This window comes from Ascaphus truei, chromosome 18 (genome assembly GCF_040206685.1).
Source record: "Ascaphus truei isolate aAscTru1 chromosome 18, aAscTru1.hap1, whole genome shotgun sequence".
NCBI classification, from domain to species: domain Eukaryota; kingdom Metazoa; phylum Chordata; class Amphibia; order Anura; family Ascaphidae; genus Ascaphus; species Ascaphus truei.
Genome location: NC_134500.1, coordinates 12219663 through 12242570, shown reverse-complemented (window position 1 = coordinate 12242570; position 22908 = coordinate 12219663). Strand labels below are relative to the sequence as shown.

The window sequence follows — 22908 nt, the reverse complement described above, 5'->3', positions numbered from 1 at the left end:
ACACTGTATCACAGCGACTTTGCCCCCCCTCACTGATTGGCTCCCCGATGACCCATCACGTCACTTTGATTTGGCTTTATGATGGGAAGGGATGACTTGGAACACTTTCTAAGATTACATGTACGTAGCAGAGATATGGGAATGTTAAGTGGGCCCTCAAATGACACATAAATAGCTCTTATGCAATTGGTCCTCAGAATAGGGCTTGTTTTGGTAGTAAATAAGCGACCGTGCCCAAATTGTATTATTTTTTCCATCCAAAAACATGACCAAGCTTCACAAATGGTTCGTGTTTTCATTAAGTTTTCCTCAAGGGTATTTTCACAGACCTCAGAAATGTCCTACATTTTTCTGTACATATTACAGATATGCTACAGTGCACACGGGGGAAAAATGCTTGGCCAAACCTTTATTATAATTATAAAGGGATACTTTAAAACATGAATTTTCTGTATTCAGAACAGTTTTCTTATATAAGTATGAGTGCTTCATTTTATTGCATGAATGCCGATTGCACCCTGATGTGTGTTATAATTTCGTTCTCCTGTTGCCCTTGAAGAGATTGTACCCAGGAGTCAGGCCACGGACGCTGGGTATGAGCGAGTATATCTTCCGATCAGTGAGACAGCACGGGCTTTTTGGTACAGTGTATCAAAACATGTCACACATTTAAGATGGCTGTCTTCTGACTCTGCAATCTCCAAAATGCGCTTATATTATTTACTAGGGTCGCTTAATACTATGATGCAGCCAGGGCCACCAATAAGGGGGGGGGGACAGGGGGGAAGAGCCAGGTGGCTCAATCTGCCCCAGCTTCAGCACACTTGGCTCAATCTGTCCCTGCTTCAGCATAGGTGGCCCAACCTGTGCTGAAGCTGGAATATCCTGAACACCTGACCTGTTGGGGAGGCTTGAGGACTGGATTTGAGCCCACCTGCAGAAAGCTATCTTATGGTTTAGCTTTGTAAAGTAAAAATGCTTCATGGAGGCTCTGGGCAAGATTGGTGCTTTAAGCCCTTTCAAAACAGTCAAACAAACAGGTGCAGTTAAACATGTGCCTTTCATGACCGGGGTATGAAAAGAATGTGCAATTTAAAATGTGACAGGATTTTTGCTTTTGATCTGAAAAGTTGACAAATTAACCACCCTTGGAAGAAGAAAAAAAAAAAAAACTAGACTAGACTGGGGACTGGTTAATATGCCTTCAAATGAATTTATAGTAAAAATATACTATAAATACATAGGGCTAACAGCTTTATACATAACAAGACACTTCTTTTCTTGGGCCTTATTTCAGGTTATGATGCCAAATGGCTGAGATTGTAATAGCACTTTAAAAAGCCCCATGGATTTTCAGGAATGTTCTTGGCACAAAGTCCCATAACAAAAATTGGATCTACGTATCTATCCTAATTTTAATTAATTGTGGCTAGCTGAATGGCAAATGTGGTGGATGTAAAAATGCCTTGGTGGAGAGTGATGGTGGGAACAAAAAATGGCAGCTTATAAATATATTTACACGAGAGGAAGTGAGCAAATTCATTAAAGCCATGTAAAGCGGTGATTAATAAATAATATGCCAATGTAGTCCTGTAACTATTGTGATATTGGAGCCCTTCCTTTAGAAATATCGGGATTGAATGTGATGTTTGGCATTGTCCTGGCGCATTGGAGTGCACTCTTGCAGTTACGATTAGCACAACCAAATAAGGCAAAGAAAAGATATATTGGAATAGGGTTGTGTAGTGAGGCTAAAACTTAAAAAGTGCGGTACTAGGGCAAGGGCGGCCAACTCCAGTCCTCAAGGGCCACCAACAGGTCAGGATTTAAGGATAGCCCTGCTTCAGCACAGGTGGCTCAATCAGTCCCTGCTTCTGCACAGGTGGCTCAATCAGTCCATGCTTCAGCACAGGTGGCTCAATCAGAGGCTCGATTGAGCCACCTGTGCTGAAGCAGGGATATCCTGAAAACCTGACCTGTTGGGGGGTGGGGGGGACTTGAGGACTGGAGTTGACCCCCCCTGTATAGGGTAAGAGTACTATACGTATGTGATAATATGGGCTTTCCACTCATGGAATTCCTGGAAGGGAAGAGAGACCTTTTGACTTCCAGGAATCTGGGAGTGAGACACTATATATTATTGCATGTGAAGGAAATCCCACTCCCTAATAACTCATTATACATCAAAGTCTGCGTGAAGAAATAAAAATACCGCATGTCTTAAAGTGTGTTAGACTTTACTACCCCTTCCAGCGCTCAGGGTGTTTGCCACCTGCCTACCCAAACAAATGTTCTCAATGTCGCTATATATTTGTTAAACTAGTGCTAGTCATTTCTGAGGGTGTGATTCTTTTCAAAATACTCCTCTAAACACAGATCAGGTTCCTTTGGGCCCTGGAGACTGTGATATCTGGAGTCTTTCCTTTTATAACAAACCCTCCAGCGGTTCTATGCTTCTACTTTGCCTACAGTTACGGGTGTTTATCTTACAAAGTGCCTCTCGGTCAGCCTGACTAGTTTCAAAGAGCAGGGTAGAATTTGGCTCCAGCTGCTAGTCCAGGAACGGAACCTTTTTGTGCCTGGCACTGCGGTTCTACAGATGTAGGAAGAGTTACTGTCCTCGGCGTTGTGGACGAACAAGCCAAAGTCCGCAGCGCCGGGGAGAGTGCCGGGACTCCCCCTTAGAGTTAATCCTTCGGTGCCGCGGCAGCGACACCAAAGACAGCAAGTCTTTCTACATCTGTGTATATAATGCAAGAATTGTGCAGTGCCACGGGTGCCATGTAAAGGGCAACTTTGTTGTAACCATGCCATAGCTTTTCTGATGGCTGCAACATGATGGCTCTGTCTTGCATACACCACCCTTACACTAGTAATAATGTGACATGCAGCAGTGCTGGTTACCATATGTGTGGGTATCGCACACGGCAAGGGTGGACCCATCATGAATTGGCTAATCTGAAACATAGTGGCCGCAGTTTATTGCAGTGCAGGCGTTTCCTACGCTACTGCTTTTTTGCCACCAGTTCCTTTTGGAACAGGCAAAGGGTGTCGCGGTAATGCAAAGCTTGAAATAAAGATAACAATAAAGGGGGGGTACCCCTCCTAGAAGATCTAGTATGTTGGAATAATAACAGTAGCAACTGAGGGGTGCAATTAGATGCGGTGAGGACCAAAGGTACATTGAAGGGAAGCCCCTAAGACAAACAGTAATGTAATTGGGTAGATTTTAAATAATTTTAATGGGCAAAAATACTAAAAATAACGGGGGCATGACAAAAAATAGCATCTCCCACTCTCTGGAGACCTTGCCTGCTTGCAGTGTGATTGTGACAAATCTAATACAGAGTGCTTTTCCTGGTAATGTACAGGTTAATAAAAGCTTCAATCAGATTTAAAACTTTGCAACAAATTTTGACAGATTTATTATAAATCATTCTTCCTGGCAATGCACAGGTTTTTAAGAATTTATATTAGTGTAGGGACCCTTGAGATTTGGTCTGCCATGCAGTGGCTCAGGGGCTTACAACAATTTGGCCAAAATGTTAAACTAAAAGACCATTTTATTTAATAGATATCAATACATGTATATTTAGGCACTGTACCGTGTATAAAGTTTTGCGGGATGTGCACTGAGCTCTGTCTGTGTTTCATGTTCGTCTCTGGTTTTAAATGTATATTGCCATGCTCAGTAGCACTCCTCTGTGACACTTATACGCTTATATATATGTTGTGGCTATTTTGGGGGTTCAATATGAGCTTGTGGGTGTTCTATATGTCTGTTTAAAATACAGCATATCTAATAAAGATGTAGGTACCATCCACTGTATATTAGAAGCTGTAACAATTGAGATTGAGGCCACTGTGTGGAGGCCAGCAGAACACTGGTAATATTTGTCCATGACGTAAATCTAAAGGACCAATTATAGGCAATATAATTAAGACCATAGATTGGCAGTGGGAGACTTGGTATCAATTATTCACCTTAATCTATGGTTGATGCCATGTGTCTGCCTTAAACTGAATACACCCACTTCATGGGACGGCACTTCTCTCACCAGATATTGCCTATAATTGGTCCTTTAGATTGATGTCATGGACAAATATTACTAATGTTCTGGTGGTCCTCCATAAATTGGGGGTAAACGTAGTGTCCTACTACTGTATGTGACAGTGGAGTGGGAAGACATTTTCAGTGTCTCTATGGTAACTGTCTGAACCAATCATAGCACACAGTATGTAAGTGGAAACCTGCAGTAGCATGATAGTACAATTTGGTTAGGTTCGTAATCGGAGTATTCTGATTGGTTAATCCCATAGCCATGATTTGTCCCGAATTATGTGAGTCAACATATTGGCTCAAAGATCTAGGGCACATTCATCAAGCGCTGGCATAGGTTAGCACACCCAATCTGTCATCAAATCCTATTCAAGTAAATGAGAGTTAACACCGCATCAGCTGGACCAACGGCACTTGATACATTTGCCCCTAAGTGTCTGTTTATTGTGCATTGTGCTGCAATCCCCTTTAAGAGCAGTAACGTTTGTTGCAATTTAACTGTTTCCCCCCCCCTCCCCCCTTCTTCTTTCAAAGAAAGTAAACCGCATTCGCCAAAGCACGACGAAAAACACAGGGCTCCTGAAATCCTCAGCATCCATCGAGTCTACATTCAGACTAGACAAGAAAAGCACATTAATTTTACTATCGGGAGCAGGGCGTATTTGCTCCCAAAAACCTCAGTGGTTATCAAGTGCCCTGTACGGCGCTTCCAGAAATCACTTATAAAGTGGGAAAAAGACGGACAGCCCTTGAAACAGTCCAAAAAACTTGGCGTAACAAAATCCGGATCATTGAAGATCTCTAATCTGGAGGCACCGGACATTGGGGTGTACAGGTGCCTTGCGGACTCTGCTTACGAAACCTTTGTCCTCAAGCTCATCGGCACCGATAATAGACTACTAGAGCCCCCAAGTTTTGAAAAAGACCATAACGAAGCCAACAGCTTGGGAGCAAAATGGCATAAAATGAGCAAGATGTGGAAGTCCTGGAATAAGAACAATAATGTGTATCTGGAAGACACACAAGCCCGAGATGAATTGGTCCTAAGGAACCTTGAAACTCTTGTGACGAACTCTGCAGAAATATATGGCTCCCACGAGTTTAAAGATCGGAGAATGGAAGCAGCCGCTCTGCAAGGGGCTTATAGTATGGACACCATACAATTTGAGGCACTGGTGAAGAACATGAGTCAGCTCATTGAAGCCGGAGACATTAGTGATGACTTTGCCACACAGATTATATCCCACGTAGTGACTGAGCTTTCAAAGCCACAGTCCAGTGCCGAAAAATGGAAGGTACCCAATGAAGAAAACACGTCGGATACCAAAGTCGTTGCAAAAGCGCCAGATGCATCCGCGCGTTTCAGTAGTAAAACCAAGGAAACGGAGTTGGGCAAGCAACGATTAGCGATTATTCGCAGGCAAAAGCATGGTCACATACTGTCTTCTAACAAGACACTGCACGTAGTCATTGGAAGAACTGCCTTTGTCACCAACAGTACACAACTCATTACCATGCTGTGTGACGTGGATAGGGATACCAAGACAAGGTTTACCTGGACTAAGGATGGAGACGCATTGAAGTTCTCTGACAAGTAAGTACACGGCAATGGTTAATACAATATCTACTTTTTGGTTTTCATTGTCCTTTTACCAGTGAAGAATTGTCAGATTGCCAGATACAGAGTATCCTATGCAAATGAATTCCTGAAAATCAACTCCAGTGACTTTCCAAACATTTAAATCAGGTGCAAGCCTTCCAACATATCAGGGAGGCTCGTTGGTCCATAGATGAAAAGTGTAATGTTTTGATCAAAAACAAATTTCATCCAGTGAAATATTAACGCACATTCCTTATTCCCTTCACATAAAACTTTCCAGAAAGGAGGATGTATATGTCGGACAATATTCTAGGTAGCACTCCAGAGAGTCTCAAAGTGTAAGTGGCATAACTACTTTCAAATACCCATTTTGACTACATTTTAGTGGCTGACGGTAGCAATATTTGGGGTGTTTGTATTTGTAGGACTGAGACCTTTACACACACATATTTATATTTCACTGAGAAAACGTCTCCTACCATCTCGTCTTGACTACCTAGAGCAGGGGAGGCCAACTCCAGTTCTCAAGGGCCACCAACAGATCAGGTTTTAAGGATATCCCTGCTTCAGCACACGTGGCTCGATCTTGAGCCACCTGTGCTGAAGCAGGGATATCCTTAAAACCTGACCTGTAGGTGGCCCCTGAGGGCTGGAGTTTGGCCTCCCCTGCCCTAGAGGTTCTTAGGAATGTTCATGGTGGGTAAGTGGGCCCAGTAGGAATAGGAAACACTCTGGGTCAGTGTACTGTAGGATGTGGTTCTCGTTCCCAAACAAAAACGACCCACAGTGTCTCTTATCCATCACTTGCCCTGTTGGTGGCTATTCCGCTTTTGTTTATGGTCAGTTGTATTGTGAAGCAAATAGCGAGAGCCCACTGAACGTTCTGCTAATAATAATTCTGTTGGAGTCCCTGCTGACATTGGTCTCGCACTGACACTGCTCTGTATTTTGTGGTCGTTTGACAAAAGCAATACCTTGTCCTTCAGCAGTGAATGGGTTCATGCGTGGGGGAATAACAGGTGTTGAGAAAAGCCTCTGGCAAAAAGGTACAGTGAGACGCAGAGTCGTGATATGTGTTCAGGCATGAGCTCATCGATCAAACACTTTCTCCCAACTGTGCTAGTAATTAAGAAAGTTTCCAGATATCGTTAACATTTATATTCCTGTGTCTGGATCTTGTGGAATTACAACATGTCCTTGAGGTGCTGTAGGAAGGAAAGATTTTGAATAGTTTGCATGTTACTATAAAGCATGGACAGGCCTCTGCATTCTTTGAACGTTCCCAGCCAATGCAAATAAACCCGAGTGCTTATATCAGCCTAAGAAAAAGTAAAATCAGACATCAATTTTTTAAGGTAAACATTGTTTTGTGGTCATTCGAGTTAGCAAACTTAGTGTGTGTGTTTAGGGCTCTGGTTTCTGAAGAAGAAAGCCATTAGCTAGCTCAGGGTAACCTTGGATACGTCACCTTATCTCAGTGATTTTTTGGTTAAGGAACCCCAAGTGAAATTCTGAGGAACCCCAACTCTCTAATAGCGCATCTGAGATCAGATGCATTGTAAGGAACCCCAACCCTCTCTAATAGCGCGTCTGAGACCAGGTGCATTGTAAATTCTTCTGTATTTGATACAATTTTCAATTGACCTGAGAATTACAGGGAACCCTTTAGGGATGCCCGGGGAACCCAAGGGTTTCTAGGAACCTGGTTGAAAAACACTGAACTAGGCGATTGATGCCTCGTCATACAGGTATTTCAAATGATTTCTCTGCCTAAAACGTCTGAATGTTCCTTGGTTTGCAAAGAATGACTGACATTGTTCCTTGCTCCATCCCAGTGATAAGGCAGTCTCATGTAATGTCAGCATCCCTGCCTGAACACAATCACAAGATGGGAGGGGGGACAGATAAGGGCACAAAGCCCCACTCTGAACTTAAGGTTACATGTTATGTTACCATTGGTACAATAAACATCTCAAAATGATTGTAACCTATTAAACATAACACTGCAATTAGTTCAATGTAGTTCTGGGATTGTACCTGTAATGCAGTGGGGCTTGTGCTGCAATTGAATATGCTGAGCATCACTCCACATGCGCAGAGATTCAGGGATACTCAGGGGATGATCATGAGGCCAGCAGAGATGTCCAGTCTTCAAGTGCAATTGTTCCATCTACTCTGGTTGGGCAGTTCCCGGATCTTTCCCGAAATACAACGTTTTCTTCTAAATTCCATAATAATTCTGAATACACTTCCAGACATGGGCAGCAGAAGAGTAGAGACACAAAGCAAGGTTTAAACCCAGTCCTCTCACTTGGCAGCAATTAGTGATAAACACTTTGCCAACTGCAGGTTTTAGGAATTGTCGATGGGCTTTTTGCACTTTCCCCCTAATTATACGAATTCTTCTTCTAGGCCTGCTTCAGCGACAAAGAATTCTCTGTACACATCCCTGGAGCAATATGATTAAATGCAGAGTACCCATAAGGCTTTGACAAATATTTTCATAAACGGATTTTAAAAAACGAGGCAAAGCTTCTAACGCTGGCTTCATTCACACATTTCTGAAATAGTGACACACAAGAGACTTTCTTCATTTCCCTCTTGCTGTGACACATGGAAGCTTGAAAATGGCCCAAAATCTGAATTCTCCGCCAGCCGAGAACCCTTCTGAAATGTCCTTTTTAATGATTGACAGCTGTGTTGTGTAGTCTAGCTATTCAATCAGAGAATTAAAAGATTAGGTGGTGTTTGGGTTTGGCAGTGCATTGAACCCAGACACATTCATTGGGGATATATAACACCTCATATACTAAGAGTTTGGGGCATTAAAGTGACAGACAATTCCACTAACTGTTCAGTCTTCAATTGTCAATTGGAAAAGTAGAAATTGAAATGTATGATCAGTGACTTGTGATATCTAAGAAATGAACCCCCAACCTAAAACCATTAGAAAGCACAGTAAAAATGATCCAAACAGTTAGAAATAATTGCAAAAGGTAGGAAAATCACTACTCCAAATTTCAAAAACAAGGGAGCGCAAAGAGCCCCAATGGTAATATAGAGGCAATAACAATACCGTCCTCTGTTTGCTTCAAAAAGAAAATCCAGACCTTCTACAGAACGTGGAGCATTTAAAAATAGAGAAAGAAAGACAAAAGGACAAAAGTATTCAACACGCATGCTAATACAGATACACTTAGTGTGTCCAATGTAAATAAGCTTTAGGTGTTATAAGGGACACCCGTGACCTTCTTTGAAACGTTTACTGCTCCTTCAAAGAATAGCCGAGACCTCCGATCAATCGCCTATGGGCGCTTGCGCACCGCGCCCTGCGTGTGTACAGTGCACGATCGACAAGGAATCGATGCTCAGAAGCACGTGACGAAGGTGCTACAGTAGCGACGGCAAGCACAGGAGTCCACAAACCCTACGCGTTTCGCCGTCCCTACGGCTTCCTCAGGGGTGAAATTTCAGCCATACTCGCATATCTAAAATGAAACAATGACAATATTTCTTTTAGTCTAAGGTTGACCAAAGGCTTGAACCTGTTCTCTCATTACAATTACCGAGTATTGCTGTGAAATTTGGCAGTGCTCATCACATCGCCTGGTTATGTTTTCACCCTAGGATTCTGATGGAGAACAGTGGGAAGATACAAATACACCGGCCGAGTGTGGAAGACATGGGTTCATATGGATGTGCCGTGGTTAATGTGCACGGTTCTGATATGGAAACTTCCGATCTCTTTTTTGCAGGTACTTTATTAACCATGTCTGCTTAGACTCAGATCCCCCAACAGTAAGAATAAGGTGGCCGTAGCTATCTCAGGGTTTCATTCTACATCGTCCGACGTGGCCACTGGGGACTTTTCAGCCGAAACATGTCCGGATGGCCACTTCGGACGATATAGAATTGACCTCTTAGTGGAAGTGGGTGGTGTAGCAGCTGTTAACCCCATTCCTTGTCTAGTCGTCCATTACTTTGCAGCTCTATGCTTTCCTCTGTAGCATTGAAGGGGTAAACCAGATACCCCTTACTCATAGTTAAAAGTGGGGTAATACATTTGAATGGAAGTTAATGCATTGCTAACTGTGCCACCTTACTTCTAAATATATTGAATATAATGTAGTGATGTGCACAATAAATATTTTATACACACACACACACACCTTGTATGGACACACTTCCTACATCAACCAACCCACTACGGTTCTAGTGTCTACACCCAAAACAAAATATTCTCTATATCAGATGAACTCTACGGATTTTCATTGTACATTAATAATTCATTCATATCTTGGTGCATGGCAAGGTGCCCAATACAGGTTTTATAAAGTTTTGATAGCAATATCTATTTGAAAAGTGGCCATTAGGAAATCATACATACTTGGTGAGCGAGCCATAAAGTCAGCATCGTACTCATATATTGTTAAAAAACAAAAACAAAAAACAAAGATGGTTCCTTAAGAAACATTCACAGAGATTCACCAAACTCTGATAAGCAGAGATCGACCTGCCATTTACTTGTATGGCAGTGAACACCGGATCAATCTCTGAAGCCAGTTATCAGAGCTTAGCAAATCCTCCCCAATAATAGCCCCAGTAATTTTATTGCCTAGAACAGTGGTGCTCAGCTCCAGTTCTCAAGCCCCCCTAATAGGTCAGGTTTTCAAGATTATCCCCTGCTTCAGCACTGGTGGCTCAATCAGCCCATGTTTCAGCACAGGTACAGAGGCTCAATCAGAGGCTCTTGTGCTGAGCCACCTGTGCTGAACCAGGTACTAATTGGGCCACCAGGGATATCCTGAACCCCCGACCTGCCGGGGGGGACGTGAGGACTGAAGTTAAGCGCTCCTGGCCTAGCATGTCACATTGTTCAACTTGTGCTATTTTTGTGTATTCTCGTGGATAACAATAACACAAGGACACTATAATTATCAGCGTACCCGTGGCATTCTGCAATAACAGCCCTAGGATATTAATACAAGTAACTTATCAGGGAACACTTCATTTATAAATTAATTAGGGAGTTGTTTGCTCTCATATCTGACATGCACAAAGCTGCTAAATAATGGGATAATCCGTTAGAGGTTTATTTCGGGGACCAGTGCCGGTGTTCGGACCAATGGTTTAAAGCCCCAGGTATAGAATACCATCAAACTCAATCAGTCAATACGTTTAGTTACTGAGCAACCCTTTTTAAGTGATACAATCTGTCACATGATTAATCAAGCCATGTTTAATTTCTCATTTTAAATTAAAGAGGCACCTGTCATCACGTCATCCAGAAGGAACACCACGAACCTGGATGTTAGCAGCATATTTGCGATTGTTGGTGATACTGTGGGAACAAGAACAGGTGTAAATGTGACACTGGAGTGCCCTGCAAAAGGTAGGACCTCGTGTGTGTGATCTGCATGCCAAGCATGAAGGTTCTTTACCAACTACCCTGACAAATAGACACAGGAAACGCACACTCCACCAGCCCAGCAGCACTCACAGTTCTGTCATTGTGGATAGCTTCTTCAATAGAATTTTTTGTCACTTTGGAGATGTGCGCAGAGGGTAAGACACCGGAGACGTTTTTAGGTGAAATAAACATAGGCATTGTTAGCCAGCAGCTTTAAACAGAAACAAAACTAGAGCAGAAAACAATAACCAGGCCTAACCCCATGTATGGGGCTAACTAACACTCAGCAGTCCCCATCTGAGGACTGGAAGGCTAGGCCTCTTACTAACCTTTTGGACACCAGTCCAGAGAGAGGTACCTGTAGGCAGGATGCTCTCCGCTTCATTTCAGGGTCTGTGGTGGTGTCTGTGGGGGGTTCCCTCTGGTGGGTTCCAAGGACCATTGTTCCTTGGAACAGAGAGTCTCTCTTCCCCTGGGATCTCTCTGGCAGCACAAACTCTCCCTGTGCTAGAGATCCCGTGCAGTCTGTGCAGCCGGCTTTTACACACGCTTGATGAGCCAAGTGGAGACTGGTCAATTCCTGCTGAAATTAACCAGCTCCCTGCTGGACTCATCAGGCAAAGACATGCTTTGTTTTGGAAGCCTTTTAGACAGGGGAAAGGTTCTGTTACAGTCACAATGTTTTTTATATCACCATAACTCTACTGTGGCTAATGACAGGCTGTGAGCATACCCAATAATGTATTTATAAAACTCTGTACTAGAGCGCGTGTAGGAACTTAGGGGGGACACCCACCCCAGACCTACAACCAGGACCTACTGAAAACATATAGGGAACCTTTTTAGCCTATTTCGGGGGGGGGGGGGGGTGAAGGGGGGATGATATATCAACAGATTGATGTAACACATTAAATAAAAAAATTGATACAAAGAGCATCATTTACATTGTCTCAAGTGGAATATCAAGAGGATGGGTTAGGGAGGAATTTATGATGTGACTCGTCCGATCTATCACATTCTGCTTCACTGTACGACCTTTCTCAGTCGTTAACTAGCTTGAAGAAAAATCTGTGTTGGTAGAAACTTTCCTGGATACCAATCTGCGTCTAATAAACCTTTTTCTTGGAGCCACAAGCCGAAAAGGGTGCAATGCATGAAACAAAACTCATTGTCATTGATACATCTCCCCTGAAAAAGTACTTCTATGACAAACCCTCATGCTAATACATTGGAGGGTACGACTACCTGCAAATAAAACGTTGTTTTCTCCAGAACTAGTAAAAACAAAAAACCCACAACTCTGCTGTACTGAAATAGAATGGGCTTCAAAGACAGGAAGATTAAAGACATGACATGGCATGTGTTTAGTATGGCGTTAAACTAGCGTTGTATTAGTGAATTTATGATATCCCCATCAGAAGAAACATGTAGCAATAGCCAGATCATCTGCAAGGAGCCTCCAAATCCAGCTGTAATTTTTCAGCTTTGAATGGGATTAAAGCCCAACAGAAAGCAGAGTTATGAGGCGTGCCCTTTTTACATAAGAATGTGCTTACATACCTAATGCTGTCAGATGTGAATTCCCATTCCCACACAGGAGCTTTGTTCAGAACATGGCTTTACATTAAGCATGTATACACTGTTCAAAGTCATTAGGTGGAAAGGAAACACTTGGTCCCCAGATGTGTGTGCCGTTATATAATGCGCTTTAGGTAACAGATGGATGGCCGAGATGCAAGGCTGGGCTATATTTGCAGACTTGAAGCTTGTGGGTTGAAAATCCCACCCAAGTCAGCTAATCTGGCCACACTTCTGTTGTAAATAAAATGAACACCATTTGCAGTGGGAAAATACCAAAAAAAAAGTAAACTTGTAGAGTTTACATAAACTGCTGTATAAAAAACAATCATTGGTGTCTTTTTGATAAGCCACCAGGCTGGTCTCTTTTTTTTTTTACCAAGCATCTGTGTGGAATCAGGTATATGACGCCAAGAACTAGGAATTACAGATGTTGATGACATTGATATCCCTGCCTAGTGGTGCTTACAACTAATAGGATGTCAAAACAGGGACCGTTGCAAAACATCTGGGGATTTTGCGTCTCCTGCCCACAGTCAGCATTGTGATCAGAATTAAACATACATTGTTCTTCTTATTAGGGCTAAGTAACTGTTAAGCCTACTTGACCCTAACAAGAAGAATTATGTATGCTTCATTCTGATAAAAGGCTGGTTCTTGATACAGTGTGAGCGTCCTTGTTCTTTGTTTTCCAAAGACTACACTCGTGCACTAGAATTAAACTGGCATATTTCCGATGTAGGAGGCTTTGTGAATTGCATGTAGGTCTGAGGACATCTCGGGGTGGGGGGGGGGGGAGGGAAAGCCACTTCATCAGGATCTTTGTTAATTGCATCCTGAAACAACGGCATGCATGATTTAGTAAATGAATATACAAAGCATACAGGGCAAGATGTGGTATGTTGCTTTTCTTGACAACAGGAAATTGAAGTCGAATTTCCACTTTCCACAAAGATGCAGACATGGTGGAAGAATTCTCAAGCAGCTCTGAACAAATTCACAGTGTGACCTTCGGAAAACCTCTTTGTCCTATGAAGATTCCTCCACATAATTTTCCTTCTCCAAAGTAGCCTCTAAATCAGTGGTTTCCAACCTTTTTTTGGGGTTAAGGACTAATAATTATTTTGTGAAATTCTGCGGAACCCCAACCCTCTCTAATAGCGCGTCTGAGATCCTATGCATTGTAAGGAACCCCAACCCTCTCTAATAGGGCGTCTGAGATCAGATGCATTGTAAGGAACCCTAACCCTCTCTAATAGTGTCTGTTATCAGGTGCATTGTAAGGAACCCCAACCATCTCTAATAGCACGTCTGAGATCAGATGCATTGTAAGGAACCTCAACCTTCTCTAATAGCGCGTCTGAGATCCTATGCATTGTAAGGAACCCCAACCCTCTCTAATAGCGCGTCTGAGATCCTATGCATTGTAAGGAACCCCAACCCTCTCTAATAGGGCGTCTGAGATCAGATGCATTGTAAGGAACCCCAACCCTCTCTAATAGTGTCTGTTATCAGGTGCATTGTAAGGAACCCCAACCCTCTCTAATAGCGCGTCTGAGATCAGATGCATTGTAAGGAACCTCAACCTTCTCTAATAGCGCGTCTGAGATCAGATGGATTGTAAGGAATCCCAACCCTCTGTAACGGAGTGTTCACCCCAAACAAGGCATGACCACGAGGCAGAGGTGGAGATTTGATATAACACCAACCAACAGCCGCGTGGGCGCTTCTGGAGTGTAGATTGGTCTAGGTAGCCGGGTTGGGGTAGGAGAGGTCTTGATGGTCAGTAATACTTGCCGAGGTTGGTATTGGAGAGTAGCGGATCGTAGGAGGTACTTAGCCGTTGTCTGGATTGGAGAGAGGCGGATCGTCGTGGTACTTTGCCGAGGTCAGTATTGAAGAGTAGTGGATCGCCGAGGAGCTAGCCGGGGTCGGGATGGAGAGGTGTGGATGGTCTTGCGTAGCCAAGGTCAGGAGAACAGAAGATCGGAGTCCGGAGGAAAAGCTAAGGTCAGGAGCAAGGATCTGGAAGCACGACAAGACTGTGGAGGAGAGACAGCAGTGAACACTTCGCTTGTAGGAAGGTTTATGCTCAGCCGATTAACTAGTGAAACGGCTGAGCATATAAGGCAAACAGGAACCAATGAGGACAAGGCAAGAAAAGGTGCGTCAGGAATGCCTGCTGCGATTGGTGCAGGAGACAGGTGTGGGAGGTCTTACAGACGGAGGCTGGTGCCATAATACTTTCGCGCGTAGAGCGTACGTGACGTGCCGATGACGCAACCCGGAGGCGGGACTAGAGGGCTTGGTATAAACTTCCGCACGTGATGCGCGCTTGCCCGTAGTCCGACGGCTGATAGATGGCCCAGGTGACGCGCCGCAGGAGGCGGGGGAAGTGGAGCACCCGATCGTGGGGCGCGCCGAGGGTAGCGGGACTCACGGATCCTTACACCCTCTCTAATAGCGCGCCTGAGATCAGATGCATTGTAAGGAACCCCAACCCTCTCTAATAGCGCGTCTGAGATCAGATGCATTGTAAGGAACCCCAACCCTCTCTAATAGCGCGTCTGGGATCAGATACATTGTAAGGAACCCCAAGCCTCTCTAATAGCGCGTCTGAGATCAGATGCATTGTAAGGAACCCCAACCCTCTCTAATAGCGCGTCTGGGATCAGATGCATTGTAAGGAACCCCAACCTCTCTAATAGCGCGTCTGAGATCAGATGCATTGTAAGGAACCCCAACCCTCTCTAATAGCATTTCTGAGATCAGATGCATTGTAAGGAACCCCAACCCTCTCTAATAGCATTTCTGAGATCAGATGCATTGTAAGGAACCCCAACCCCCTCTAATAGCGCGTCTGAGATCAGATGCATTGTAAGGAACCCCAACAATCTCTAACAGCGCCTCTGAGATCAGATGCATTGTAAGGAACCCCGACCCTCTCTAATAGTGTCTGAGATCAGATGCATTGTAAGGAACCCCAACCCTCTCTAATAGCGCATCTGAGATCAGATGCATTGTAAGGAACCCCAACCCTCTCTAATAGCGCGTCTGAGATCAGATGCATTGTAAGGAACCCCAACCCTCTCTAATAGCGCGTCTGAGATCAGATGCATTGTAAGGAACCCCAACCCTCTCTAATAGCGCGTCTGAGATCAGATGCATTGTAAGGGACCCCAACCCTCTCTAATAGCGCGTCTGAGATCAGATGTATTGTAAAGTCTTCTGTATTTAGTACTGTTTTCAAATAACCTTAGGGATGCCCAGAGGTACCCTGGTTGAAAAACACTGCTCTAAGTACAGTGGGATTTCACAGCGATGTTTCTGTGATCAGGAAAATAGAAGCAATTTGTAGCAATAAAAAAATAAATGTTTTTCAGACGGAGCTGATTTCAAACACATGATCCACGCTACTACACTTGGTTCATCCCTTGAATACTTTATAAACTACAGCTTCTCCCACTTCAATGTTGTGTCTACTGATATATATATACAGTGGTTGACAAATCACCAAAAAATCTACTTGCCACACAAAAAAATCTACTCGCCACCTTGTACCAAACATGTGCTGCTTGGGCCAATATTTACTTGCCCGGGGTTAAATCCACATGCCCGGGGCGAGCAAATGTATAGGTTTGTCGAACACTGTATATATATACATATATATATACAGTGTTCGACAGCCCCGGGCGAGTGGATTTAGCACATGTTTGGTACTAGGTGGCGAGTAGATTTTTTTGTGTGGCGAGTAGATTTTTTGGTGATTTGTCAACCACTGTATATATATATATATATATATATATATATAATATATATATATATATATATATATATATATATATATATACCTGCTGGCCACTGTATGTCATTTCTAACTCATTTGCTGCTGGAGGGCACCGTAACAGACTGTGCTCCTTCACAGTGATGAATTTGCCACTTAATCATTTTAGGGGAAGTTCTAAAGCAGGGCTGCCCCACTCCCGTCCTCAAGTCCCCCAACCCCCCCCCCCCCCCCCCAACAAGTCCGGTTTTCAGGATATCCCAGCTTCAGCACAGGTGGCTCAATCCGAGGCTCAGTCTTTCACTCAGCTGCTGATTAAGCCACCTGTGCTGAAGCAGGGGGGACTGATGGAGCCACGGGTACTGAAGCTGGAACTCATTGAAAAAGAAAAAATGTGCACAAGCGCTAAAGACTAAAACACCAGTGTGACAATTGCAAAATATATATATATAAAGGCTGCCTAGTAATACTGTCAGTACTGACAGAGAAAGTGAAAGTGAAAACAAAGAAAAACCTGGATTATCCAATGAACTTTTGGCGCCAGGTTTTTCTTTGTTTTCACTGGAACTCATTGAGCCACCTGGGCTGAAGCAGGGACTGAATGAGCTACCTGTGCTGAAGCTGGGATAGCCTGAAGACCTGGATTGGGGGAGGGGGGTGGGCTTGTGGACTGTGTTGAGCTCCCCTGTTCTAAGGAGATATTTTCTAAAGTAAAGACACATAGGAGTTTAGTCTATATCAGCCGGAGAAACCAATCAGGCCAATTTCGGATGAAATTCCCCATTGACTTCGGCAGGGAATTTCCTCCGGGAATGGCCCAAAAGGTTGCTATACCAGTTGATATACAAGACACTTTTTGATAAAGCGCTATTTTTAGCGCGAAACGCGTCAGAGTTTGCTTGTTACCACCATGATGTTTGCCTGAAAATAAAAGTTATTTTTTAATCATACTTACTGCCTAAGCCCCAGATTTTTTGGTGCTGCTGTGCTCCGGTTTTTTCCCTGCTTCTGGATCTCTTTCCGTTTACCTCCTGACTGGACGCACGCCTCATAGGACACCACTAACCACAACTGTGAGTACTTTCATCTTACAAATGAAGAGGTATACATATGCTCTAGGGGGACGTGCCTATTTATTTCAAATATTTAATTCGTTTTCCGCATAGTATAAACCACAGACATTGGAGCTCCAACAATACTCCAGAGCGAACCTTCTTATACATTGAGTAAGAATAATATCAAGGGAATACTGTAGAATAATCATACAAATAATCTTAGTTATGTGCTTATATTCTTGTTATGCTTAACTTGCAGATGATTAGACATTAAATTTACTTCAATACGGCTACTGTTGGAGGCTCAGTTCTAACAGGGTGATTTATATACTATGGGTAAAAGGGGACGATAGACAGCACTCTGATAGTGTTAAATTAATGCAATTGCAGGGTGCACGGAGCCAAAGGGGACCCTTATTCCCCTGTATAGTACTAACAAATCTACGTAAGTACCAGCACTCACTGTCTAATAACCTGTATGAGTGCACTCCACACGAGCAGAGCCACAGGGTTTGATTACTGTCTTCATACAGGCTATTAGACAGTGAGTGCTGGTACTTACTTAGATTTGTTAGATTTATATACTATATTGCGGGGTAATAAGTACAAAGAAGATGAACACAGAGAGAAAGAGGGAAGGGGACAACCAAGGAGGACGGGTGGGGGAGGTGGAGGGAAAGAATGGGGCGGGGGGAGGGGGAGGGAAAGTAGGGGGGGGAGGAGACTTCCTCCTCCCCACGACCGTTTCAGGTTTTCTGTTTGACCGTTTTGTATTAAATTTGGTATTACATTTAGTGCCCCAGCCAGGGATCCCAGGCTTTATAAAATTCGTCTGTAGAGTGTTTTGGGAACGCTGTCATTTATTCCATCCGCATCACCTCGGTTATTCTTTTTTCTACTGTCCGCCTAGAGAGGGGGGGGTGCGATCTTCTTCCAGGAAACCGCCACGGTGCATCTAGCCGCCGTCAGTATAAATGGTGCCAGCCTCCGCATAGGCCGGCTTATATCTTCAACAGGAGAAAGGTCAAAGGGTCTCTGGGAATCGAAAGATCTGTTACATCTTTAATAATAGTTTGCATAGGGGACTTGCCTATTTACAGGGTATACTGAGGCACAGTTGTTATCTATGACGTCTGCTGGTTCTTTAAATATTCCACCTAAGGCATTTCTTTCACCCCTTCAATGAGCCCGGCAATCACATGTTCCTTCTAATTCACTGGTTACTAGGACATCGTCCTCTCTCCTATTAGAGACTTTCTATACATATGCGTACAAGCAATCATCCCCAAACGCAGACGTACTGATACTGTGAGATTCACCTCTCTATTTGGCTGGCTAGACATACAAGGTCTGTTGCGTGTTAAAGAGGCAATCCATGCCGGGTCTGTTCTCTCTTCAAATTTTGTTTTTTATACAGGATTGAAGCAGGGGGGTCTCCGAACCTGAACCCCCACTAATTTCAGCTCCGAATGTAACCTCTGTGGGGGTTCACATTCTGGCCGATGTTCTGAGCTCCCGGGCCCTGCGGCCTCATGGGACGCCGTGACATCATCAGGTTCGGCTTCCTATTGGCCTATGTGACGCGGGAGCTTTAATCTGCAGAAAACGGCAGGAGATACCAGCACCTCGTCCGGAGGTAAATATCTCAGGAAATAGGGGGTCCCCCCTGAGCTGAAATTAACAGAGTTCAGCTCCAGAGAACCCCTTCTTCAATCCTACATTAAAAAATATGTTTTAAAAAAGAAAGGGGGGGGGGGGGGGGGGGAGAAACGCCACCGGTGGCGCCTGTAACGCGACTGATCCAGCGATAACTGCATTTTATATCAATAGCAGTTTTGCATTTGGAAGACATTGATAAATAACCCCCTTTATATGTTAATAGAGTTTAACAGTACTTGATTACTTTTGAGCCATTGCACTGAATTTGTCCCCTACCCAATTACAAAGTCATACAGGGACAGCGTTGGATTGTTTAACCCGTTGAATGCGTTCCAGGCCATGCAGTGGTGGAGAGGTTAAACCTCTCTACCTAATTTAAGAACCTAGATTCGCGAGCCAAGCCGCAACCCAAGTTGCTAATTTGTGGGATTGTTTGATGCATTTTTTGGGGGGGAGGGAGGGGGGTTGAAGATCACCTTTCTCGCTCCCTCCCACCCCCCCCCTCCACCATTTCTCTTTTATTTGCTTTTGTTCATGCATATCGTACAGACATGCCAGTGTTCATAATCCATCTTTTGACTTCAAGTTTCATGATTTTCCATCACAAGTCAAAATTAAAAAAAATATATATACTCCCTCAGGGATTTCATAATAGCTTTCAAGTTACTGATTTTACTCCCCCCCCCCCCTCCAAGAAAACCCCCATGATATTGTATATCTTATCAATAGAGCAGCACTACATATTAACGGCTGTGCTTAGGTTAACAGTGGGTCATAAATATTAACCTTTTGTGTGTATCAAAGCATTTTGCTCCAATTTTGCCCCATCTGCAACAGCTTGGACCTTGGGGGGAGTCAGTAGGAGGAGTTGGGGGGAGTTACATGGTGCACAGGTTATAATGAGATGTATCACATTCTGCGTCTCTGTGCTCCAGTTTGCACCTTGGGGAGAGTCAGTAGGAAGAGTTGGGGTGGGGGGGGGGGGGGGGGGGAGTTACATGGTGCACAGATTATAATGAGAAGTGGGAAAAGTCTAAAATTCTGCACCAGACATAGGAAACTGTTCTTGCATCTGCCACAACTCTGCTCCAAATAACAGAGCAGTGCATCAAAACACACTTCTCTCTGCGGGGATAAATAGTAATTCATTTCCACATGTGCCTGCAGTGAACGGGTTAAAATACGAGTCAGTGGAAGATTACAACTTGAACTAATTTGTATTTTTTTGTACGTTGTGCAGTGCAGTTGTGATACCAACAAATGGACTAATGCGAGTTCTTCATAGATGTAATAGCGTGTAGAAGCTCTTTAGTTTCTTAGATGTTTCTTGACCTGTTTACACGCTTTGTACATACCCCTACACATTGGTAGGTCCATTAATCTACTCTTCTTCAGAACCAAAACAGCTAGAACTATGCACTCCAACTGGAACCATTAGCCATTCACTAGTGTGTATTCGTTTTTATAAATGATTTGCGTAACCCAGTGTGAGCAGTTTACCTAGCTAGAATTTCCAACCTTAAACTCTCACTGGCCTTGGCAAAATGACAGGAACATTAGGGGAATAATATTTTTGCAAGGATAAAACACTCTTTAATAATTTACTCAGTGTGTTAGGCACAAACAAGGCCTCCTTTTCACTGTGGATATCAAATTGTCATTTCCATTAAATTGTGATATTTTTTGGGGGGGGGATGGCGCTGCATAAAAGGAACTCTTTCAGATTAGCTGGAATCGCCTCTGTTTATACAAGAATCTAAGAAAAGACATGAACTTTTCATAGCCATTTGTATGATTATTTATAATCTTCTGGCTCAACAAATCAGTATTTGTTTGATAGAAGAGGACTTCCCATATTCTAATAAAAGATGTTAAAGCCTTGTATGCGTGTATATATATGTATATCATATATATGTGTGTATATGTATACAGGAGGGCCCCGGGTATACGGTGGGTTCCGTTCCAGGGGAACGCCGTATATTGAAAATCGCCGGAAAGCGGATCCGGCGATTTTCAGTGATTTTGCATGCGCAAATCGTCATTTCTGCCGTTCTGCGCATGCGCAACCTATGGTCTGCGCTCACAAACTACAGTTTGCGCGACTGAGGATCCAAGATGGCGGCCCCCTTCTCGGTGCCGCCGTATCGAAAAGCGGGGTGCCGAGAAGCGGGGCCCTGCTATATATATATATATATATATATATATACATATATACAGTGGTTGACAAATCACCAAAAAATCTACTCGCCACACAAAAAAATCTACTTGCCACCGTGTGCTGCTTGGGCCAATATTTACTCGCCCGGGGGTTAAATCCACTCGCCCGGGGCGAGCAAATGTATAGGTTTGTCGAACACTGTATATATATATATCTCATCTTCAGCCCTTGTCAATCCACTGCTGGATGATGGCCTCCCCCAATGATCATACAGGTACTGCGGTTACGAGCCTCTCTTCTCCACGTTGCTCCAACATATTTTCTGATTTCATCCTCCCATCTAACCTTTGGTCACCATCTTGGTCTTTTAATTTTCCTTGGAATCCAGTTGAGTGCCATCCCAACGATGGTCCTTTCTTCTTATGATACGTCTGAGCCACTGCCATTTAAATGTCTTCACCCATGTGCTGATGTCACAGATTTTTGTTAGGTTTCAAACCCATTTATTCTTTTCCATGTCTCTTCGGCGATAGATATATATACGCACGCACACACACACACACGCACGCATGCACGCACACATGCACAGGACTCGACAAATGCACTCGCCTGGAGCTGTCGAGTGCTTACCTGAGGCGGCGTCTCCCGGCATTCTCCGTCTTCCCCTTCAAGTTATACTGTTTCCCCTGCAGCTCCAGTTAAAATGTAGAAACGATTATATGATTATATATACTGTACACCTGTATATATAATCAGAAAAATAGTCTCATGCTTTAGTATTAGAGGTTTGTGCATCTAGCCCTGAATAACCTATTACATCAGGGCTCATAATGTGATATTACATAGAACAGGTTAACACACATTCTTATAGCTAATAATATGTAATATCAATGGCTGTTCTACATTTCATTAGACTTAATGCCTTGTTTTTGTAGCATAACATTGCGTTATCTTCCAATAACGTTATATTTAGTACGTCTTAGCGTTACTCTGATCCAGACCCTGAAATAGGTCTTTAACTCAAGTAGAGAGCACAGGGAAATGGCCCATTCAGACCCTATGAAAGCCTTATTTCTGGGTCTGGATGAGAGTAACCATGTTTAGGTTTGACCTGTCGATGTTAACCCTAGCGGCCGTTAGTGGATATGTGATGTAATGGTAACACCTTATTTGCATGTCATTATCCCGAACGTCCGTTATAGTTAAAGAAATGCTCTTGCGTTACTGTCCATTGAAGATACATTGTTCATTTTAATGACACATTAAGCAAATTTATGGAGCTTTGTGGCTCTGGGCTTTAGGGATTAATTCAGTATAGTCTAAAGTGACCATTTGGTGTGTTATTGGCTGAAAATTCCCATTGACTACAATTGGAGATTTGGGCCAATAACATGGAGAACAAACACTTTGGACAATAGTGACTTACCCCATTACCCCAAGTACATAGTAATGTGTTTCAGGCACTAAGAAAACATCAAATGAGAGTAAAGATGAATATGCGCATGAACTGGCTTTGCTCAGTTTGGTATATGGATCGATGAATAAGATAATGTGAATAAGATAATGTATCAGCCACATTACTAGCATGACAAGCCTTCTCATAT

At 43.4% G+C, this 22908-nt stretch overlaps 1 protein-coding gene across 1 annotated transcript in view; it reads left to right on the top strand.

Annotated features, from left to right (window-relative positions):
* ADAMTSL3 (ADAMTS like 3) overlaps positions 1 to 22908 on the top strand; it is a 257600-nt gene that overhangs the window by 214358 nt on the left and 20334 nt on the right. Inside the window, exons 21-23 of the mRNA XM_075575555.1 lie at positions 4595 to 5654; positions 9288 to 9415; positions 10924 to 11052. Coding sequence (XP_075431670.1) covers positions 4595 to 5654; positions 9288 to 9415; positions 10924 to 11052 — 1317 coding nt within the window. The remainder of the gene's footprint in view (positions 1 to 4594; positions 5655 to 9287; positions 9416 to 10923; positions 11053 to 22908) is intronic.